The following is a 21,070-nucleotide window of genomic DNA, read 5'->3' as shown; positions in this document are numbered from 1 at the left end:
TTCAAAGGCACTTAAACCTTTTGTCTTGCCCATTCACTCTCTTGAGTTCCACACCTACACAATACATGTCTCAATTATCTCAAGGCTTAAAAATCCTTCTTTAACTTGTCTCCTCCCCTTCATCTACATTGATTGAAGTGGATTTAACAGGTGACATCAATAAGGGATCATAGCTTTCACCTGGATTCACCTGGTCAGTTTATGTCATAGAAAGAGCAGGTGTTCTTAATGTTTTGTATACTCAGTGTAGTGTGTGATTTGAGTCAAGGACTCTGTTATGACAGTAAAACACTTGAAAAACACGTCAACCTGTGCTGAGACACATCAAAAATTGACTAGAGATGCAAGTGGGTGGCTGGTAAGTTATCAAATACATTTTATTTGTCACATGCGCTCCAATACAACAGGTGTAGACTTCACCGTGAAATGTTTACTTACAAGTCCTTTCCCAACAATACAGAGTTAAAAAGTAAGAACAATTTGCAAAATTAAAAGGAAATAGTAACACAATACAATAACAATGCTATATACAAGTACCAGTACCGAATGTGCAGGGGTACAAGATATTTGAGGTGAGGTAATACGTATTTGTAGGTTGGGGTAAAAGTGACTCGGCAATCAGGATAGATAATAAACAGAGTAGCAGCAGCGTATGTGAAGAGTGTGAAAGTGTTTCTATGTGTTAGTTTGTGTGTGTGTGTGTGTGTGTGTGTGTGTGTGTGGCATCAACATGCATGTGTTTTGTGTGTGTGAGCATGTGTGTTGGAGGGAGTGTCAGTATAGTATGTGTGAGTCCAGTGAGTGTGCATAGAGCCAGTGCAAGAGAGTCAGTGCAAAAAAAAGGGGGTCCACGCAAATAGTCCTGCTAGCCATTTGACTAACTGTTCAGGAGTCTTATGGCTTGGTGGTAGAAGCTGTTCAGGAGCCTTTAGCACCCAGGCTTGGTGCTCCAAGATGAGAGGTTGTTGTTCTGGCACCACACTGCCAGGTCTCTGATCTCCTCCCTATAGGCCATCTCATCATCGTCAGTGATTAGGCCTACCACCGCCGTGTCATCGGCACACGTAACGATGGTGTTGGAGTCGTGTGCAGCAACACAGTCGTGGGTGAACAGGGAGTACAGGAGGGGACTAAGCATGCACCTCTAAGGGTCCCCCATGTTGAGTGTCAGCGTGGCGAATGTGTTGTCGCCTACCCTCATCACCTCGGGGCGGCCCGTCAGGCAAGTTAGGCTTGATGCTTGAGTTTACGTAAAATGTGTCCATTTGCAGAGCGTGTACAAACAAGAAAACTACTGGCAAATGTGTTTCTAACTTATATTTTCCAGTCTTTGGTGAGAAGATAGACTTGCATTGTCGGGAAATGAGATTCCATAGTGTGTCTCTGTGGTTCTGTTGCCCTCTGGTGTGAGGATGAGTCCATTGTGAGTCTAGGCCAGTGTAGAATGGCATCAACATATTTCACATTAAAAAAAGCAGGTTACGACCACGTGGTCACTTCTTTGCCAATGTAGTTAAAAAGAACAGCGTATGGCGTTGAAGACGGGGTGTTTCATGTTTGTTTTTAAAGAAAATTGTAGGCAACATCATGATAAAATCCATTGTGCTGTTTGCTCCCATATTTTTTACATAATGGTTTCACAATGATTGAGAGTAAAATACCCAGTGGCAAACAGTATTTTAAAATTATCAATCATTAGCATGTGAAGGCTCTCTTTCTACTCTCAATATTTGTCGTGTCAAAGCTTTCCCACTAGAGGGAGTAGTCCACCAGGCTCTACCCCAGTCATTTTCCAAGAGTCTTTCCTACAAAAAGCAAACGATTCTACAATATACAGTATCAGGGCACCGCCGTCAATGCATCATCACAAAAGACAAACAAAAGGAAAAACTTCAAGCACTAGACAGATGCATTGCTCAGGTCTTCGGAGCACTGTGACTTAATTCATGTCCCATGGCTTATCCCACTTGACAGTTCATCTCATAGGACTCAAATGACCATGGGGGATTTAGTACAGTACTTATTCCTCAGGTCTGTATCCATCTGAGGTGGAGCCATTCCTTATGTCTCTGTCCAGTGGAAGACCTTGTTGTCCAGGATTGTGGCCAGTTTGTGGTTGAATGGCTGGTGGAACTCCCTGAGGAGGTCCCTGGTGCTGGGCAGCATGGGGCCCAGGCTCCTGTCTGCTGCTCTCCGTGTGTTGGACATGGGCCTCTTGGTGAGAGCTGCCTCCGTCTGCTCAGATAAAGGCCCTGAGGGACATGCAGTACAGACAGACACATACAGGATCAGTAGATGTTGAAATTCACACAGAGGAAGAAGCAGACATGCATCACCAACATTGTGTCCTAGCTCTGGACACACCTAGGATGTATCAGTGGAATAACTGTTTTTATCCCGGTACGTACCCACATTTAGGAAGTCAAAGACTTTACGTATGGTGAGTCTCAGATTGGCAGCGTAATCTTCTAACTGCAGAACTAGGATCTGATCTCTATGGAAGACAGTCAACCAGTCCAGCAGGAAGACACTATACAGTCCTAGGTTCAGTCTGACCTGGAGAGGATCACAACAAACACTGCAGGTAAGACTTCTATATGATTTCCATAACTCTTCTAAGGCTTCATTGTGAAGGTGGAGAACAAGCTACATGCTATGACTCCTGTTAACAGTACACAACTTAACCTGCAGGGAGTGCTAGAGACCACAGCATGACTCCTGTTAACAGTACACAAGCTAACCTGCAGGGAGTGCTAGAGACCAACCGACAAAAGTAATTATGTCTGCAGATGCAGCAAAAAGAGAAGTGGCACCTTCTGAGATGATGAACTTTACATATTTTAAAAATGATCATAAGCTCAACAGCATGGTTTCAGAAGTCAAATGTAAACAGGGAGCTACTGTAGGTCAACATTCATGTCGGTTGACAATGACATTCACGTTGCTGAACGTCAAATGCATTTTACTTAGAAACTATGTGCCTTAATAGGTACACACGGAACTCTGAGCCCCATGTTGGCACCAATACAATGACATTACTACCACAAATCAGGCTGAGATGTATGTAGAACAGTGTGAACAGTAGTGTACATCTCTGGCAGTAGGTATCTAGATTTGTGCTTTTCCTATGTAAACTAGCTGTGCCCCAGGCTATGACAGCTGCACCCAAGTAAGGAAATGTTTACAGCATTAAAACTTGTGGACCCCAGGAAGAGTAGCTGCTGAAAGTGTAACAGCTAATGAGGATCCAAATAAACTAAACAAAGCATACATACTGTGCCTGTATAAAACTGAGCCAATATCCATTTCAGTGTAGTAAAATAGTTAAAACAGTAATAAGAATTTCTGGAAATAAAAGCCAATATTTCCAGAGACAACTACTTCCTAAATGACTTACAGTAACTGCATCTCAGTCGAATCTGTTCTGAAAGGAAACTTCACGGTTCTTGATTAGTTAATCAGTTATCAAGTCAGTAGATCTACTGAGGCATATGTCACAGCACATTTTCACCACCTTCCAGGAAGTGGCCGTGATTTGAATAACAAATCCTATTAGACATGGAAAAAAAAGTCCTGAGTTATGGATCGCAATTTGGCATGGAATCAATTTAGTTAAGAAATACAATTTGGCATAGACAAAGCCATCTCTGCTTAACTTTGTATGCACTTTGTTTACATAATCAGATCTCTTAATAAATGCAGTCAACTAAGTGTTTGTTCTTGCTTTTGCACAATTTTCTTATGTTCCCATCTAGACAACACACTACCCAGCAAGAACAGTGATACAACAGGATATGCATTCCAATGCATTTACCTTGAACACCTACGGTAATGCTGAGGGGGGGGGGGGGGGGGGGGGGGGTCTGTTATTAAACAACTGATTGACCAACGTTGGTTCAATTACTTGAATTCCATTTAGTTTGTTTTTTTGTGAGCTCAATGCTCTGTTTCTCTAGAGAGAAATCAAATCATTCAAGAGAGAAATTAAGTCAAGAACTATGTGGGACGCTGGATTACAGGCACATTTTTGTTGTAGTTTTCATTGGGCAAATATTCAACCTAGTTCAGAAGAGAAACATGGTAATTAACTACAATTACCATTATCCATTGTGCCTGTTCTTCCTGGCTCTGACAGAGATGGATAGCCTACACACAGAACGCATGAGAGAGGAATGTACACAACACAATGATGAGGGATAGAGGAAGTTTGTGAGGTAGCTCTACTGCATTGATAGTTGTAGTAGTTGGTAATAAGCAGTCTTGAAAGCATTGGGACAGTGACCATTTTTGTTGTTTTGGCTCTGTACTCCAGTACTGATATAATACAATGACTATGAGGTTAAGTGCAGACTGTCAGTTTCAATTTGAGGGTATTTTCATCCATATCAGGTGAACAGTTTAGAAATTACAACACTTTTTGTACATAGTCCCCCCATTTTAGGGGACCAAACGTATTGTGCCAAATTCACTTATATGTGTATTAAATTAGTTAAGTTAGGTATTTGTTCCCATATTCATAGCACACAATGACAACATCAAGCTTGTGACTCTACACATTTGTTGACTGCATTTTGCCACACCCTGATCTGTAACACCTGTTTTTGTGCTGGTCTCCGCCCACCAAGCTAGATGCCCTCAATCTCACACAAATCATCAAGGAACCCATCAGGTACAACTCTAAATCCATAACCATGGGCACCCTCATAGACATTATCCTGACCAACTTGCCCTCCAAATACACCTCCACTGTTTTCAATCAGGATCTCAGCGATCACTGCCTCATTGCCTGTATCCGCTATGGGTCCACAGTCAAACGACCACCCCTCATCACTGTCAAACACTCCCTAAAACACTTCTGTGAGCAGGCCTTTCTAATCGACCTGGCCCGGGTATCCTGGAAGGATATTGACCTCATCCCGTCAGTCGAGGATGCCTGGTCATTCTTTAAAAGTAATTTCCTCACCATCATAGAATAAATGCAGAACTAAGAACAGATATAGCCCTTGGTTCACTCCAGACCTGACTGCCCTTGACCAGCACAAAAACATCCTGTGGCGGACTGCCATAGCATCAAATAGTCCCCACGATATGCAACTGTTCAGGGAAGTCAGGAACCAATACACGCAGTCAGTCAGGAAAGCAAATGCTAGCTTTTTCAAGCAGAAATTCAAAACCTGTAGCTCTAACTCCAAAAAGTTTTGGGACACTGTAAAGTCCATGGAGAACAAGAGCAAGTCCTCCCAGCTGCCAACTGCACTGAGGCTAGGTAACACGGTAACCACTGATAAATCCATGATCATCGAACATTTCAATAAGCATTTCTCAACGGCTGGCCATGCCTTCCTCATCCTCATGGCTACTCCAACCCCGGCCAACAGCTCCCCCCCCCCCCCCCCCCCCCCCCCGCAGCTACTCGTCCACGCCTCCCCAGCTTCTCCTTCAACCATATCCAGACAGCAGATGTTCTGAAAGTGCTGCAAAACCTGGACCAGTACAAATCAGCTGGGCTTGACAATCTGGACCCTCTATTTCTAAAACTATCCGCCGCCATTGTTGCAACCCCTATTACCAGCCTGTTCAACCTCTTTCGTATCGTCCGAGATCCCTAAAGATTGGATAGCTGCCGCGGTCATCCCCCTCTTCAAAGGCACCCTAGACCCAAACTGTTACAGACCTATATCCATCCTGCCTTGCCTATCTAAAGTCTTCGAAAGCCAAGTTAATAAACAGATCACTGACCATTTCGATTCCCACCGTACCATCTCCGTTGTGCAATCTGGCTTCCGAGCCGGTCACGGGTGCACCTCAGCCACGCTCAAGGTACTAAACAATATCATAATCGCCATCGATAAAAGACAGTACTGTGCAGCCGTCTTCATCGACCTGGCCAAGGCTTTCGACTCTGTCAATCACCGTATTCTTATCGGCAGACTCGATAGACTTGGTTTCTCTAATGACTGCCTCGCCTGGTTCACCAACTACTTTGCAGACAGAGTTCAGTGTGTCAAATCGGAGGGCATGTTGTCTGGACCTCTGGCAGTCTCTATGGGGGTACCACAGGGTTAAATTCTCGGGCCGACTCTTTTCTCTGTATATATCAATGATGTCGCTCTTGCTGCGGGCGATTCCCTGATCCACCTCTACGCAGACGACACCATTCTGTGTACTTCTGGCCCTTCCTTGGACACTGTGCTAACTAACCTCCAAACAAGCTTCAATGCCATACAACACTCAGTGGCCTCCAACTGCTCTTAAAATGCTAGTAAAACTAAATGCATGCTCTTCAACCATTCGCTGCCCGCACCCGCCCGCCCGACTAGCATCACCACCCTAGACGGTTCCGACCTAGAATATGTGGACAACTATAAATACCTAGATGTCTGGCTAGACTGTAGACTCTCCTTCCAGACTCATATTAAACATCTCCAATCCAAAATCAAATCTAGATTTGGCTTTCTATTTCGCAACAAAGCCTCCTTCACTCACGCCGCAAAACTTGCCCTAGTAAAACTGACTATCCTACTGATCCTCGACTTCGGCGATGTCATCTACAAAATAGCTTCCAACACTCTACTCAGCAAACTGGATGCAGTCTATCACAGTGCCATCCGTTTTGTTACCAAATCACCTTATACCACCCACCACTGTGACCTGTATGCTCTAGTCGGCTGTCCCTCGCTACATATTCGTCGCCAGACCCACTGGCTCCAGGTCATCTATAAGTCTATCCTAGGTAAAGCTCCGCCTTATCTCAGTTCACTGGTCACGATAACACCCACACGTAGTACTCAAAGCCAACATCTCATTTGGCCGCCTTTCCTTCCAGTTCTCTGCAACCAGTGACTGGAACGAATTGCAAAAATCGCTGAAGTTGGAGACTTATTTCCCTCTTTAAACATCAACTATCTGAGCAGCTAACCGATCACTGCAGCTGTACATAGTCCATCTGTAAATAGCCCACCCAATCTACCTACCTCATCCCCATACTGTTTTTATTTTATTTACTTTTCTGCTCTTTTGCACACCAGTATCCCTACTTGCACATTATCATCTGCTTATTTATCACTCCAGTGTTAATATGCTAAATTGTAATTATTCGCTCCTATGGCCTATTTATTGCCTACCTTTTGCACACACTGTATATAGACTTTCTTTTTTCTACTGTGTCATTGACTTGTTTGTATTATTGGCTTGTTTATTGTTTACACCATGTGTAACTCTGTGTTGTTGTCTGTGTCACACTGCTTTGCACTGCTTTGCTTATCTTTGCCAGGTCGCAGTTGCAAATGAGAACTTCTTCTCAACTAGCCTACCTGGTTAAATGAAGGTGAAATAAAAATTAAAAAAAACATCCTGTTTTCTAGTTTTCCCAGTTTTTTCCCTCTGCCTGACCTTGACCTGTTGTTTTGTCCGTCCATGTTCTAGTAATAAACTTTTGTTACTTCGACACTGTCTGCATCTTGGTCTTCCCTAAAACGTGATACATTTGCTGTTTGTTTTGGTTGTGTTTCAGATTAATTGTGCCCAATAGAAATTAATGGTAGATAATGTACAGAGTCATTTGAGTCCCTTTTATTGTAAATAAGAATACGTTTCTAAACACTTCTACATTAATGTGGATGCTGCAGTACCAGGATTATGTATAATCATGAATGAATTGTGAATAATGAGTGAGAAAGTTACACACAAACCTCATACCCCAAGACATGCTAATATCTCACCATTACAATAACAGGGGAGGATTATTCACAATTCACAATTCATTCAGGATTATTCATAATCAAGGCAGCATCCACATAAATGTAAAAGGGTTTAGAAACATTCTGTTCTTGATGTAGTCATTGCGTGCTATGAATATGGGACCAAATACTTAACTTTTTACTACTTTAATACACATGTAAGTGATTTTGTACCAATACTTTTGGTCCCCTAAAATGGGGGGAATATGTACAAAAAGCACTGTAATTTCTAAATGGAAAATACCCTCAAATTAAAGCTGTCAGTCTGCACTTTAACTTCAGTCTTTGTGTAATTTCATCCAAAGTGCTCGAGTACAGAGCCAAAACAACAAAACAATTGATACTGTCCCAATACTTTTGGAGCTCACTGTACTTGAAGAACTGGTCAAATGATTTTGTCAGACAGCTCCCCAATGTGGACCTGACAGAAACAATGGAATGTTTACAATGTTTTGGAAATTCATTGTTCACTATTTTTGGCTTTGGGATATTCATTAAAAAGCTCTCAAATATTTTTACGTCATTATTTCATAATACATGTAATGTTTAAAAAATGATCTACACCAAAATCAAAAACTGATTTTTTTTTTAATAACCTAACCGAAATCGAACCAACCTCAAAAAGCACTCATCACTAATCGTTCAGCACGAACATACAGTTGAGTGTTGTACATTTTCAATGTCAGCAGTCAAGTATGTCTGCTAAATGGCATATTTATTATTTATTCATAAGAGTCCCGCTCACCGTCATGGCATTGGAGAGGGTTGTGTTGTAGACACAGGAACGCACAGAGTTTTCTGCTAAACAAGCCTCAAACAGCTGTAGGGATTCTGAGACCCTCAGGTCAAAGTCCTCCACAGACTTGTTAGCCATGTTGAAGTACAGGTAGTCTGAATATAACCTAAACCAGAGGGAGACACACACACACACACACACACACACACCAACCAGAAAACATACTTTCTTCAGCTACATTGACCAAATGCACAGATATTCCTATAGTGAAAACTATGTGACAGCATGCCAAAACATTACTGAGTCCTACAGGTATAGGACTTAATTTGATCACGCTGTTGTGTGAGAAGGGTGTACTCAAGGTTTAAAAGGGCTTCTAAAGTCTGATGTTTTCAAGTGGAAATGAGACTTTATTTGCCCTAACAAAACATTTATCAACCCCCTACAAAAATGTCCATTCATTATAATCCACATAATCATTTACAATTCCTACTGCTGCATGATTATTTTCCTTCTGTGAGAAACTGCTCAAATTAAAATTCCCACATATTTATTTACCTCTCTACTGGGTCTCTGAGCATGACAATGATTTTAGCGTTGGGCTGAACTGCGTGGATGAAGTCCTGGGCCAGGAAAGGAGGCTCCCCATCTGCCCGGTAGTTATAGAGATAGCTCCAGGCTTGGTTGTCCCACATTGTGGATGCGCTTGCTTCACCTGTCAATCAAACATATTTGTGATACCCATTATGTGATTACACTTGACACTGCATATAACACAACAGTGGTAGCCTCTCATAATTCCTAAATAACACTGGACCTTATGGTGGCTTTAGCAACAACATTCTACTTCAAAACCTTGCCCTTAAATGTCAGTTTTGAGTGTTGGCATTATCATGCTGTTTAGTGCAGAGCCAATTAAGAGGGAATGGAGTGAATAATGGAGTGAGAGAACTGATAATGGGGGAAGGAGAAACAAACAGTCTTCTGGTGTTAATAAGTGTCGAAGGTCCTAGACTGGCTGTGAATACTGAATGAGGTTTGTAATCACACATCTCTTTCTCTCTCTCTCACACACACACACACTTTGTTGAAAGCAGTACATCCCAAGAGTTTATAAAGATTTTAAAACTTGACCTAATTGTATTATAATTCAATATGTATCCAGTAAATGACCTACGATGACCTGTAGGTTACCTGTAATAATGTGTCGCTGGCTGTGGTCTCCAGAGGTATTCCCCAATATTCCCTCCTGGATGTGGTAGGCAGCCAGTTCAAACAGGTCCAGGTAATCCTCCACAGGGAAGCGTTCTAGGAGGCCATCTTTAAGATGGATGATACCTGCAAGGGAGAGCAATGACATCATCATTCAATCAAAATGTCACTATCGTCTACTTCCATCTATGATCTATCATAGACCTTCTCAAAAGCAAAAGGTGATCAAAGTCAGAGGAAGTTCTGTCCATATTTTCACACTTGTCAGAGCTCAACGAAGATCAAGACTTCTGACTAGACGGCCCCAGGAGACCTGATGTAGATGCCCTTCTCATTCAATTGTCAGCACAAAGATCAACATCCCAAACCATTTCCCCCTGCTGCTTTGAACGCCCACAAACCCACTTGGCGATGGAGCCTGAAATCAATGCGCTCTGCATGATCAACAGTATAGCTCTCCTTAGAGTGTGATCTGACACCTACACTGCCTCTCAGACTCTTAAACATATCATTCAATTAGATGAATTACAACAGACACTAGTTTGGATGGCTGGACCTGGTCTCATCCATCCCCCACACACTACAGTAGAGGTTCAGAGCAAAACTTACTCACTCTGTACAAATCTTTGAAAAATAACTGTAAGGAAAATTATAAGCAGATGATTATCATAAAAGAGACAACACTGGGTTTTCATTCAGTTATATTGTTACTAGTGTGCAAAGTGTAGAATGTAGGTACAACAATTAGGAAAAGAAGCACACAGTATTACCTCAAAATAGATATAATATGAATATAAATGGGAAGAAGTTATTCCACACATCTCTGGTGGTGCCCCCTAGAAATGTATTTTGGCAAGGTGAAAAGGCTGTTGAAGCCAATGTAAAAGTTTTCCATCCAAATCAATGGAAGCCAAGTTCTCTGGGCAGCTCTACCAAAGTAAAGACGGGGACTAGTGCTTACCAAACCTTTTCCTCGTCCACCAGTGGGGCTCTTTCATGGTGGTGAACTTGACCTCCGGGTGTAGCAGCAGTCGGTGAAACAGGTCCGTTGTGCCACATTTGGGCTGGCCAATGATGTAGAAATATGGCAGACAGCGCAGGCGGTATTGCTTGTTGTCGTCACTGTGGTACAAGTGTTCCTGGAAATGTTTCCTTAGGTAGTCACAGACAGTCCGGAAACTCTTAGAGCGAACTGCATACAAGTTTTTACTGTAAGGATCCACTTTGGTTTTCCCAGAGAGCTCCTCATACCAGCATGGACTCTTGATATTGGGTAGGAACTGACGAGGAATAACGGAAAACAACTGGGAAGGACAAAACAGAGAAATTGTCAAAATACTTTTCAAACACTTCTAGACAATTGTAATGATGCTATTATCTTATTTGCTATTATAAATGCTTGAAATGATTTTTGTCCTGAGACAAAACGGCACACATACTCTGCTCATACTCACATGAGAGTCCGTATTGACAACGTCCTTCAGAAGAGGCAGCTTCCTTGGGCTGAACTCAAGCTTAGATGTAATGCACTTCACCAGGAGCTTAATGTTGGCATAGTCCTTGGTAGAAGACAGGTTATGGGGGAGGGTGCTGCTTGGGTTGACTATAGTCCTGAGGTGGAACGGTGAAATTGTCAGCATCAGACCCTTTTTATCCCAGGTTAAGATGTAAGAAGCCATAATGAGGAAGGTCAACGTCAATCCTAGCAGGAAGCTGATAACCTTGACCTTTCTGACACTCCTCAGGGGCCCCAATGACCATAGAGGAACCCGCCTCAACTCTAGGACACTGGGCAGGCCTCTGCGGCTGTTATCCCCATCGTCCAAACAAGGCATTGTGCGTCTCTTCCTGTAGTTCTCAACTTACATAGGGCAGGGTGGGCCATATGTGTAGTCCATTTGAGGAATGGAACCATGTTTGTAGTCTGTACGAGACATGCTGTAGACCTGATGGAACAGAGCTGTGTGGAGGGGGATGGGTGATGTCAGAGGGGAGGGACTTCGAGGCACATCTGCCGTCAAGGCACATCTATAATGGGATGGAGGTGTGTGGAGGAGCAGTGGAGGGTTCATCCATCATGACTGCTCCAAATGTTGCTGTAGGCACACCAGGTACTGTAACACCACATACAGTGCTTAAAACAGAGGAAACTTTTGGACACGACAATTCTCAATTAATCTGTGATTCGTTTTTCCCCTTCAATGGTGTAGTGTTTTGAGGGGCCCTGGACTGTGTTATAGACAGCTCACAGCTGTTTCCTGACCAGGTGCTAAGTATTATTCCAGGATGAGGGTTCAGTTAGGGGCGATCGAACATGAGACATCTCAGATGAATTCTTCTTCCTCCACTATAGCAAGGGTGACTTCAGCCCAATTACTCATGACAACCTCACAGGCAGCTCATAGCAGAGAGTGTGAGTTCTTGTCGGATAACGCTCCCCTGCTTTAGGGAGAAGGATAATACAGTGGGTACAAAAGCTTATAATGTGAGAGCATAATGGTAAGTCTGCACCTTCATCCTCTGCGTTTAGGGCTGATCAAAGAAGAAGACAGTTTCATCACTGTCGGCTAAAATAAACATCAACCTCTTAGAACACGCCAGATCTCTATCCTACAAGGAAATACAAGGTTGATCCATGAAAATGTTATGTTTTTGGAGATGAAAGGTTTTCTCGTGACACCAAAAGTGTACTGTATTGATACAGGTGGACGAGCAGTGCGGCAAGGTCTTTCCCTCAAGTTAGAGAGAGAGAAAGCGAGTATTATTTCTGGACCTGTGTGTTGAAGAATTCCAGACACAGGACCCGACCGAATGTTTCACAAACTCTTCCATCACACTTCCTGGAGCCATAATTCATCCTGCTTTCTTTTCTTCCAGAGTTTACACACGTTAACAATTACTCTGGATGTTGAAATTAAACCCCCGCCCAGATACAGTGAATTACACTTGGTACATTCAATGAATTCAGTGTTATTTCTCATTGCATAAATGTTGTTCTATTCACTCTTGGGCCTTATTAAACAGAGACCACTAAACACTTCAGTGAATTTAAATAATCACATATTATATTTCTATCACTGGCTGTCAAAAACTGTGGGTTACACTTTACTTGAGCCATGTGCCGTACAACCTTTAGTGTACAGCAATTAAAAACACATTTAGTTGAAAGACACATTCAATGTAGAATATGATACAGTATATGCCATTTAGAATATGCTTTTATCCAAGGCGACTTACAGCCATGCACGCATACATTTTTTACATACGAGTGGTCACAGGAATCAAACCCACTATCCTGGCACTGCAAGCACCATGCTCTACCAACTGAGCTATGCATCATTATGTAGTATAAAGGTTTGTATCCTACTTACAAGGTCTCAGCTGAACGTGTTCTTCTCCTGGTCGTGATCTTGGTGTTGCTGACGGAGAGGGTCTCCTGTCCTCTCTCTGTAAAACCCATGGAAAGTTATTGTCTGCCAGAGCCAGCATCAAACATCCGGATTGTAGGCTCGATTTCTGTAGCGAGAGAAGAAGGGGATGGAGATGTGCAGGACAGAGAGATGAGGATAGACAATATGAAGGAAAGAGTAAAAACAAGGTACGAAGGAGAGAGGGCAAGATAACCATTAAAGCCCATATAGAAGCATCTGTGACGGAACTTGCGTGGGAAACTGACAGGGGCTGAGGAGGAGGAGGACGGGGCTGAGGAGGTTGTGAGGGGAGGTGGGAGTGTGGGAGCCAGAACTGAAAATATATATATAGAAAAATATATATTTTAGATTTAAGACATTTTAAATGCATTCCAACATATATTACAGAATGTAGTTCAAATCTATAAAAAAAAATGTAAAAATGTATAACAAAATATGTTAATTAAATGCATCAGAAAATGTATTTAAAGTATTTCAAAAAATATATACAGTATCAGTCAAACGTTTGGAGACCTACTCATTCAAGAGTTTTTATTTTTACTATTTTCTACATTGTAAAATAACAGTGAAGACATCAAAACTATGAAATAACACGTATGGCATCATGTAGTAACCACAAAAGTGCTAAACAAACCAAAATATATTTTATATTTGACATTCTTCAAATAGCCACCCTTTGCCTTGATGACAGCTTTGCACACTCTTGGAGCATTGTACAATGTATAGTTTTTGTTTAAATCCATAAACACAAAAATACAAAAAATATTTTAAAAAACATTAATGCAGGTATTTTTATTGCCATATTATCAATAGCCAATTCTACATATTGAGTGTTGCTAATGACCTTTATATGAGAAGAGTTTATCACATGCTAGTGACTGTAGAGTTTTTAACTTTCCAGTCTGCTCTCTGCTCTAGCGCATGCACAGTAGCTATGCCATTAGATAAGATATGTAGCCAGGAACTAGAGAGAGCTATGCCTTAATCCCCTTAGGCCTTACATGTCTCTCTTTCTATCACATGGTTATTTATTATGGCATGTAAATATCCCTGTGTTTCATACTATATTATAGCAATCATTTTTAGGTATAATATCATGTCTTATGTTTGTATATTATTACTATGGAGTATGTTACTCTGCATTGCTCTGCATGGCTCCTAATGATTGTTTACTCTGCCTTTGTTAGAACCACAATCACATAAAACACATTCAAATGGAAACAGCTGTGTGTGTGTGTGTGTGTGTGTGTGTGTGTGTGTGTGTGTGTGTGTGTGTGTGTGTGTGCGCGCGTGCGATGGGCCTCACTGTCACGTTCTAACCGAACAGCACAACAGTGGATAAAACCAATCAGTATTAAGTGGGTGAGTGCATATCCAGCCAACCACTCAGACGAGCTCCAGCTAGACGTATTTACATGGTCCTTCGCATCGCCGGATTCTGTCCTGCTATATTTGAGATGTTGAGGTGCCCCAAAGAGGAGTCTGTGCATCTTGCCAAGAGACGCCTGTCAGCACCCACTTCAGCCCACAGCGCCACACAAAGCCGTCGCGTCACTGAAGAAGATGGCGCAAGTTCTGGTTAGCAACTAAGTTGCCTGTGTTTATTTTTAGGAAATGTTGTGCGTGCATCTGCAATGTAAGTTTGGGCGTTTATATTGTTGGGGATCATTGATGATGTTCACTGCAGCCTACTGATAGTGTACCTGGCTTGTGCAATTTATCTTGTTACATCTGTAACTTATTTGTTCTTTCGCCATCTGGTAGCATTGTTTGCCTGTTTAATGCATAAGTCTAAGTTCAGAATGGCCAGTTAAAGATGCACTACGCAGAAATTGCTCCGCCATTTCCTGGTTACTAAAATTCTAATAGTTCGCCTAATTTCAGTTTATGAGACAAAGTAAGCAAGTATAGTGTAGAGAATCATTATACCATCTAAACCGATGTGAAATATTGTTTCCATAACCAAAAATATAGTATTTTTAGCTGTTTGAAGCTGATGTACAAAACCAAAAGAAAAAGACGCAAAAACAAAACTAAAGAACAGGAAGCATACACATATGGCACATAAAACAGATCTACCGCGTCTTAGACTAACTTTCAATGAGAATGACAGCTCTATAACACATATTTCTATAAAATGACATATTGCCGCTTTAATGAACCTATTGCATCGTTATATTTACTATTATGCGTATCAAATTAAATCAATGCACCGAATACAACAGGTGTAGACCTTAACGCTTACTTTCAAGACCTTAACCAACAATGCAGTTAAGAAAATATTGACTAAATAAACAAAAGTTTGTTTTAAGTTACACAATAAAATAACAATAATGAGGCTATATACAGGGGGTACCGGTACCAAGTCAATGCGCGGGGGTACAGGTTAGTCGAGGTAAATTGTATATGTAGGTAGGGGTAAAGTGACTATGCATTGATAATAAACAGTGAGTAGCAGCAATGTAAAAACAAAGGAGTATGAGGTGCATGTTACTATTACTGGAAGAGAGTGTGTTATATGCCAGCTAAAGTTAGTAAGTTAGTAGAAGATTCTAGACCTCTGGAGCGCTTCCACATGCACATTTGATTTATCTGATAAGCTCTCTAGCTGGTGAGAGGTTCTAGGAGTTTCAGAGACCATCCTCCATGCTCCAGTATGCACAGTAAGATTCATGACTCCGGCACCAGACTCAGATAAGATCTCCAACAGTCAGCAGAGAGGACCATAAATCTAGCCTGTCTAAGTAATTAGTTCTCTCTCTGAGATATGTTTATAAATATACTGCTGTAAATGTGTATGCTGTTATGTGAATATCCCTGTATAGATGCTACGCCATTCTCTCCTGAGTAGTACATATTCCCGTTGCATAGCTTACAACATGGTTTGTTATTGCCTTTCAGAACCACAAGTCGATTTCTAAATCACTGAAGTGTGTTTATGTGTTAATACTACATGTAGTGGTAAGAAATATAAATAAAACTGGATATGGACACATCTGCCTTGTAGTGAGTCAGAACCTTAACAAATCAGCATTAAGTACTTGCGGGTGAGGGCATTCACAGCTAGTCGAGGCTCTGGCTGAGGTGGGTGCAGACCTTGGTGTGGTAGCCTGTGCACTCTGCAGTTGTCTTCACCTGCTGGAGAGCTAAGGCCGCTCCGGGGAGCAGAAGCAAACCTGATGCTCCCTTGCCTCTGGCCGGGGGTGACTAGAGGGATGACTAGAGGGAAAGCGGCTAGACCACCACGGGGGGCGGTGCGGCGCGATGTAGGCTCTAGCCAGGGGGACCTAGAGCAGGATTTCTTAAACTCGGTCTTGGGGTCCCCCCCCCCCCCCCCCCCAGGTGCACGTTTTGGGTTTTGCCCTAGCACTACACAGCTGATTCAAATAACCAACTCATCATCAAACTTTGATTATTTGAATCAACTGTTGTAATGCTAGGGAAAAAATCTAAACGTGCTGCCAAGAGTGGGGGCCAGGACCGAGTTTGAGAAACCCTGGCCTACAAAAGTGACGGTCATGAGAGAGGAGGCGGTATTGACGTGTCCGTATCAAGAGCTTTATTCTGTAGTTCACCACCACACAGTTGAACATACACACAAGATCACTTCTGATACAGCCAACTGCTCAGACAGCTCCAGCTCCCCGTTTTTAGACTACCAGAAGAAGGTTATCATTAGCATCATCGCTAACAGCTACACAAAGTGTAGACATACGCTCGCGCCACACATACATCGCCTTCGGAAAGTATTCAGACCCCTTGACATTTTCCTCATTTTGTTACATTACAGCCTTATTCTAGAATTGATTCAATTGTTTTTTCCCCCCTTGTCAACACATAATACCCCATAATGACAAAGCAAAAACAAGTGTCACATTTTTTGATAATTTTTTGAAGATAATTATATTGAAATATCACATTTACATAAGTATTCAGACCTTTTACTCAGTACTTTGTTGAAGCACCTTTGGCAGCGATTACAGCATTGAGTCTTCTTGGATACGACGCTACAAGCAGGCGGCAGGTAGCCTAGTGGTTAGAGCGTTGTACTAGTAACCAAAAGGTAACACGATCGAATCCCCAAGCTGAAAGGTAAAACTCTGTCGTTCTGCCCCTGAATAAGGCAGTTAACCCACTGTTCCTATGCAGTCATTGAAAATAAGTATTTGTTCTTAACAGACTTGGCTAGGAAAATAAAGGTCCAAAAAAAAGGAAGCTTGGCACATCTGTATTTGGAGAGTTTCTCCCATTCTTTTCTGCAGATCTTCTCAAGATCTGTCTGGTTGAATGTGGAGCATCACTGCACAGCTATTTTCAGGTCTCTCCAGAGATGTTTGATCGGGTTCAAGTCCGGGCTCTGGCTGGGCCACTCAAGAACATACAGAGACTTGTCCCGAAGCGACTCCTGTGTTGCCTTGGCTGTGCACTTAGTGTCGTTGTCCTGTTGGAAGGTGAACCTTCGCCCCAGTCTGAGGTCCTGAGCGCTATGGAGCAGATTCTCATCAAGGATCTCTGTACTTTGTTCAGTTCATCTTTCCCTTGATCCTGACTAGTCTCCCAATCCCTGCTGCTGAAAACATCCCCACAGCATGATGCTGCCACCACCATGCTTCAGCGTAGGGATGGTGCCAGGTTTCCTCCAGATGTGATGCTTGGAATTCAGGCAAAATAGTTCAATCTTGGTTTCATCAGACCAGAGAATCTTGTTTCTCATGGTCTGAGAGTATTTAGGTGCCTTTTGGTAAACTTCAAGTAGGCTGTCATGAGCCTATTACTGAGGAGTGGCTTCAGTCTGGTCACTATACCATAAAGGCCTCATTGGTGGAGTACTGCAGAGACAGTTGTCCTTCTGGAATGTTCTCCCATCTCCACAAAGGAACTCTAGTGCTCTGTCAGTGACCATCGGGTTCTTCGTCATCTCCCTGACCAAGGACATTCTCCGCTGATTGCTCAGTTTGACCGGGCGGTGGTCCCAAAGTTCTTCCATTTAAGAATGATGGAGGCCAATGCATTCTTGGGGACCTTCAATGCTGAAGAAATGTTCTGGTACCCTTCCCCAGATTGTGCCTCAACACAATCCTGTCTCAGAGCTCTACGGACCATTCCTTCAAACTCATGGTTTGGTTTTTGCTCTGACATGCACTGTCAACTGTGGGACCTTACATAGACAGGTGTGTGCCTTTCCAAATCATGTCCAATCAATTGAATTAAACATTGGTGGACTTTAATCAAGTTTTAGAAACATCTCAAGGATGATCAATGGAAACAGGATGCACCTGAGCTCAATTTCAAGTCTCAGAGCAAAGGGTCTGAATACTTATGTAAATAAGGTTTCTGTTTTTTATTTTTAATACATTTGCTAAAATTTCAAAAAACTTGTTTTCACTTTGTCATTATGGGGTATTGTGTGTAGATTTTTTTCTCTCCATTTCATCCATTTTAGAATAAAGTAACAAAATGTGGAAAAAGTTAAGGGGTATGAATAATTTCCGAAGGAACTGTAGACAGGGGCATGTCTGTACAATTTCAGAAAGTTGCATGAAAATACGAATCACTGATGCATTTTGCTCATGTCTTATGATTCACTTGGGCAAAACACTGAATGTTCGGCAAACCGAGTGGCGGAGTGGTCTAAGGCAGTGCATCGCAGTGCTAGCTGTGCCACTAGAGATTCTGGGTTAGAGTCCAGGATCTGTCGCAGCTGGCCGTGATCGGGAGGTCCAAGGGGCGGCGCACAATTGGTCCAGCGTCGTCTGGGTTAGGGAGGGTTTGGCTGGCAGGGATATCCTTGTCTTATCGTGCACTATCCACCATAATTTGCAAATAAATTCATTAAAAATCCTACAATGTGATTTTCTTTTCTAATTTTGTTTGTCATCGTTGAAGTGTACCTATGATGAAAATTACAGGCCTCTCTCATCTTTTTAAGTGGGAGAACTTGCACAATTGGTGGCTGACTAAATACTTTTTTGCCCCACTGTATGTATGTATGTATGTATGTATGTATGTATATATATATATATATATATATTTATTTATTTAAGTTTTTTACATTTATTTAACTAGGCAAGTCAGCTAAGAACAAATTTTTATTTACAGCTCCTAGCCTGGTCAAACCCTAACCCGGATGATGCTGGGTCAATTGTGCGCCACCCTATGGGACTCCCAATCACGGCCGGTTGTGATACGGCCTAGAATCGAACCACGGTCTGTAGTGACGCCTCTAGCACTGAGATGCAGTGCCTTAGACCCCTGCGCCACATACTGTTGAAATCAGTTTTAATGTCTGGATTCTGTGATCCCGCCCGTGTTCTCCACAACGCAGATTTTATAGGGCCCTACAAAACGCTTTATAGGACCTTACAATACGTGTTATAGGGCCCTAGAATACATAGAGAGGAATTTAAGAAGCCGAATTAGGAACCATGTTGGCCACCATGTAGACTAGATGTCATTACCATTCATTTAATAATATTATCAGGCATTACTTACATTTGAGGAAATATGCAAATGTATTTAAAACACATTTGATATATTTTTTTACCGTATGGAGGGAATGATTGATACAGTAACACACACAGTCATTTCTCCCATAATCTAGAATCCTTGTGGATATCCGAGCAGATGTTTGCAGACACCATGAGTGCTCAATGTTACAAAGGTTGATGCGAGTCCAATTTCCATTTGGATTACCCACAATGTCCACATGCTCTTGAGCTGAGTTAGAAATACAATTACCCCCAAAAAATGCAATGTGTTTGAGGTCCTCTCCACAAGGTGGTTGCCTGGCTACCCATCCACATCGCTCTGGCCAATCTGTCTCACTGTCTCTTTCTCTGTGTTCTGAATTAAATTGGAGTATTAGGGCCTGCAGGAACAAATATCAAGATTTATACGTGGCTTTCATTCCCTGCCAAGGAGATAAATTGTAATCTATTGACTTGAGCTGAGTGAGGCCAGCCAGATAAACATTAGGAAGCGTGTGTAAGTTCAGCATTACGCTTATGAACGCAAACACATTCCGACTGTTCTGATTGGTCCCAGAAACCGATGGGTTGGGCCAGAGCCGGCCTAAACAATTACGTTATCAACTTTGATTGGTTACATTTGTTAGAGACGTTCCAATCAGGACTATCCGTAATCATGGTAGCATCCACATTAATGTAGAAGTCTTAATTAATAACATATTCTATTCTTATTTACAATAAGAGTGATGACACAATACATTATTTAACATTCATTTCTATCGAGCACAAAATAATCTGAAATACAACCAAAACTAACAGCAAACGCATCAACAAATTTGTAGTCACAAGCTTGAAGTAAGCATTGTGTGCTATGAATATGGGACCAAATACTACACTTTTGACTACTTTAATACACATAAGTGAATTTGTCACAATACGTTTGGTCCCCTAAAATGGGGGGACTATGTAATTTGACCCCTTTAAAATGAGTGGATTTGGCTATTTTAGCCCGTAGCTGACAGGTTTATAAAATCGAGCACACAGCCATGCAATCTCCATTGACAAACATTTGTAGTAGAATGTCCTTACTGAAGAGCTCCGTGACTTTCAATGTGTCACCGTCCTAGGATGCCACCTTTCCAAGAAGTCAGTTCGTCAAATTTATGCCCTGCTAGAGCTTCCCCGGTACCGGGGCAGTGGAAACATCTAGGAGCAACAACTTCTCAGCAGCGAAGTGGGAGGCCACACAAGCTCACAGAATGGGATCGCAGAGTGCTAAAGCGTGTTGCACATAAAAATAATTTGTCATAAACACTCACTACCGAGTTCCAAACTGCCTCTAGAAGCAATGTCAGCTCAAGAACTGTTCGCCGGGAAATGTGGGTTTCCATGGCCGAGCAGCCGCACACAAGCCTAAGATCACTATGTGCAAAGCCAAGCGTCGGCTGGAGTGGTGTAAAGCTCACAGCCATTGGACTCTGGAGC

The 21,070-nt window shown here is 42.2% G+C and overlaps 1 protein-coding gene across 5 annotated transcripts in view; it reads right to left on the bottom strand.

The window, feature by feature from the left end:
• Positions 1 to 352: 352 nt before the first annotated feature.
• The window catches only part of LOC139411962 (carbohydrate sulfotransferase 15-like), a 33,719-nt gene continuing 13,001 nt past the window's right edge, over positions 353 to 21,070 (bottom strand). Inside the window, exons 2-9 of one of the 5 annotated variants that reach the window (XM_071158746.1) lie at positions 13,059 to 13,203; positions 11,142 to 11,801; positions 10,649 to 10,991; positions 9,670 to 9,813; positions 9,034 to 9,190; positions 8,485 to 8,641; positions 2,409 to 2,556; positions 353 to 2,252 (exon numbers count right to left, since the gene is read on the bottom strand). In XM_071158746.1, the coding sequence (XP_071014847.1) occupies positions 2,062 to 2,252; positions 2,409 to 2,556; positions 8,485 to 8,641; positions 9,034 to 9,190; positions 9,670 to 9,813; positions 10,649 to 10,991; positions 11,142 to 11,522 (1,521 nt within the window). In that variant the 5' untranslated portion in view covers positions 11,523 to 11,801; positions 13,059 to 13,203 and the 3' untranslated portion in view covers positions 353 to 2,061. Of the gene's footprint in view, positions 2,253 to 2,408; positions 2,557 to 8,484; positions 8,642 to 9,033; positions 9,191 to 9,669; positions 9,814 to 10,648; positions 10,992 to 11,141; positions 12,130 to 13,058; positions 13,204 to 21,070 lie in introns of those variants that run through there. The other 4 variants (XM_071158740.1, XM_071158752.1, XM_071158760.1 and 1 more) reach the window with 4 other exon arrangements.

The sequence above is a fragment of the Oncorhynchus clarkii genome, chromosome 1 (genome assembly GCF_045791955.1).
Source record: "Oncorhynchus clarkii lewisi isolate Uvic-CL-2024 chromosome 1, UVic_Ocla_1.0, whole genome shotgun sequence".
Classification (NCBI taxonomy): Eukaryota; Metazoa; Chordata; class Actinopteri; order Salmoniformes; family Salmonidae; genus Oncorhynchus; species Oncorhynchus clarkii.
This window is presented reverse-complemented; position numbering and strand designations above follow the sequence as displayed.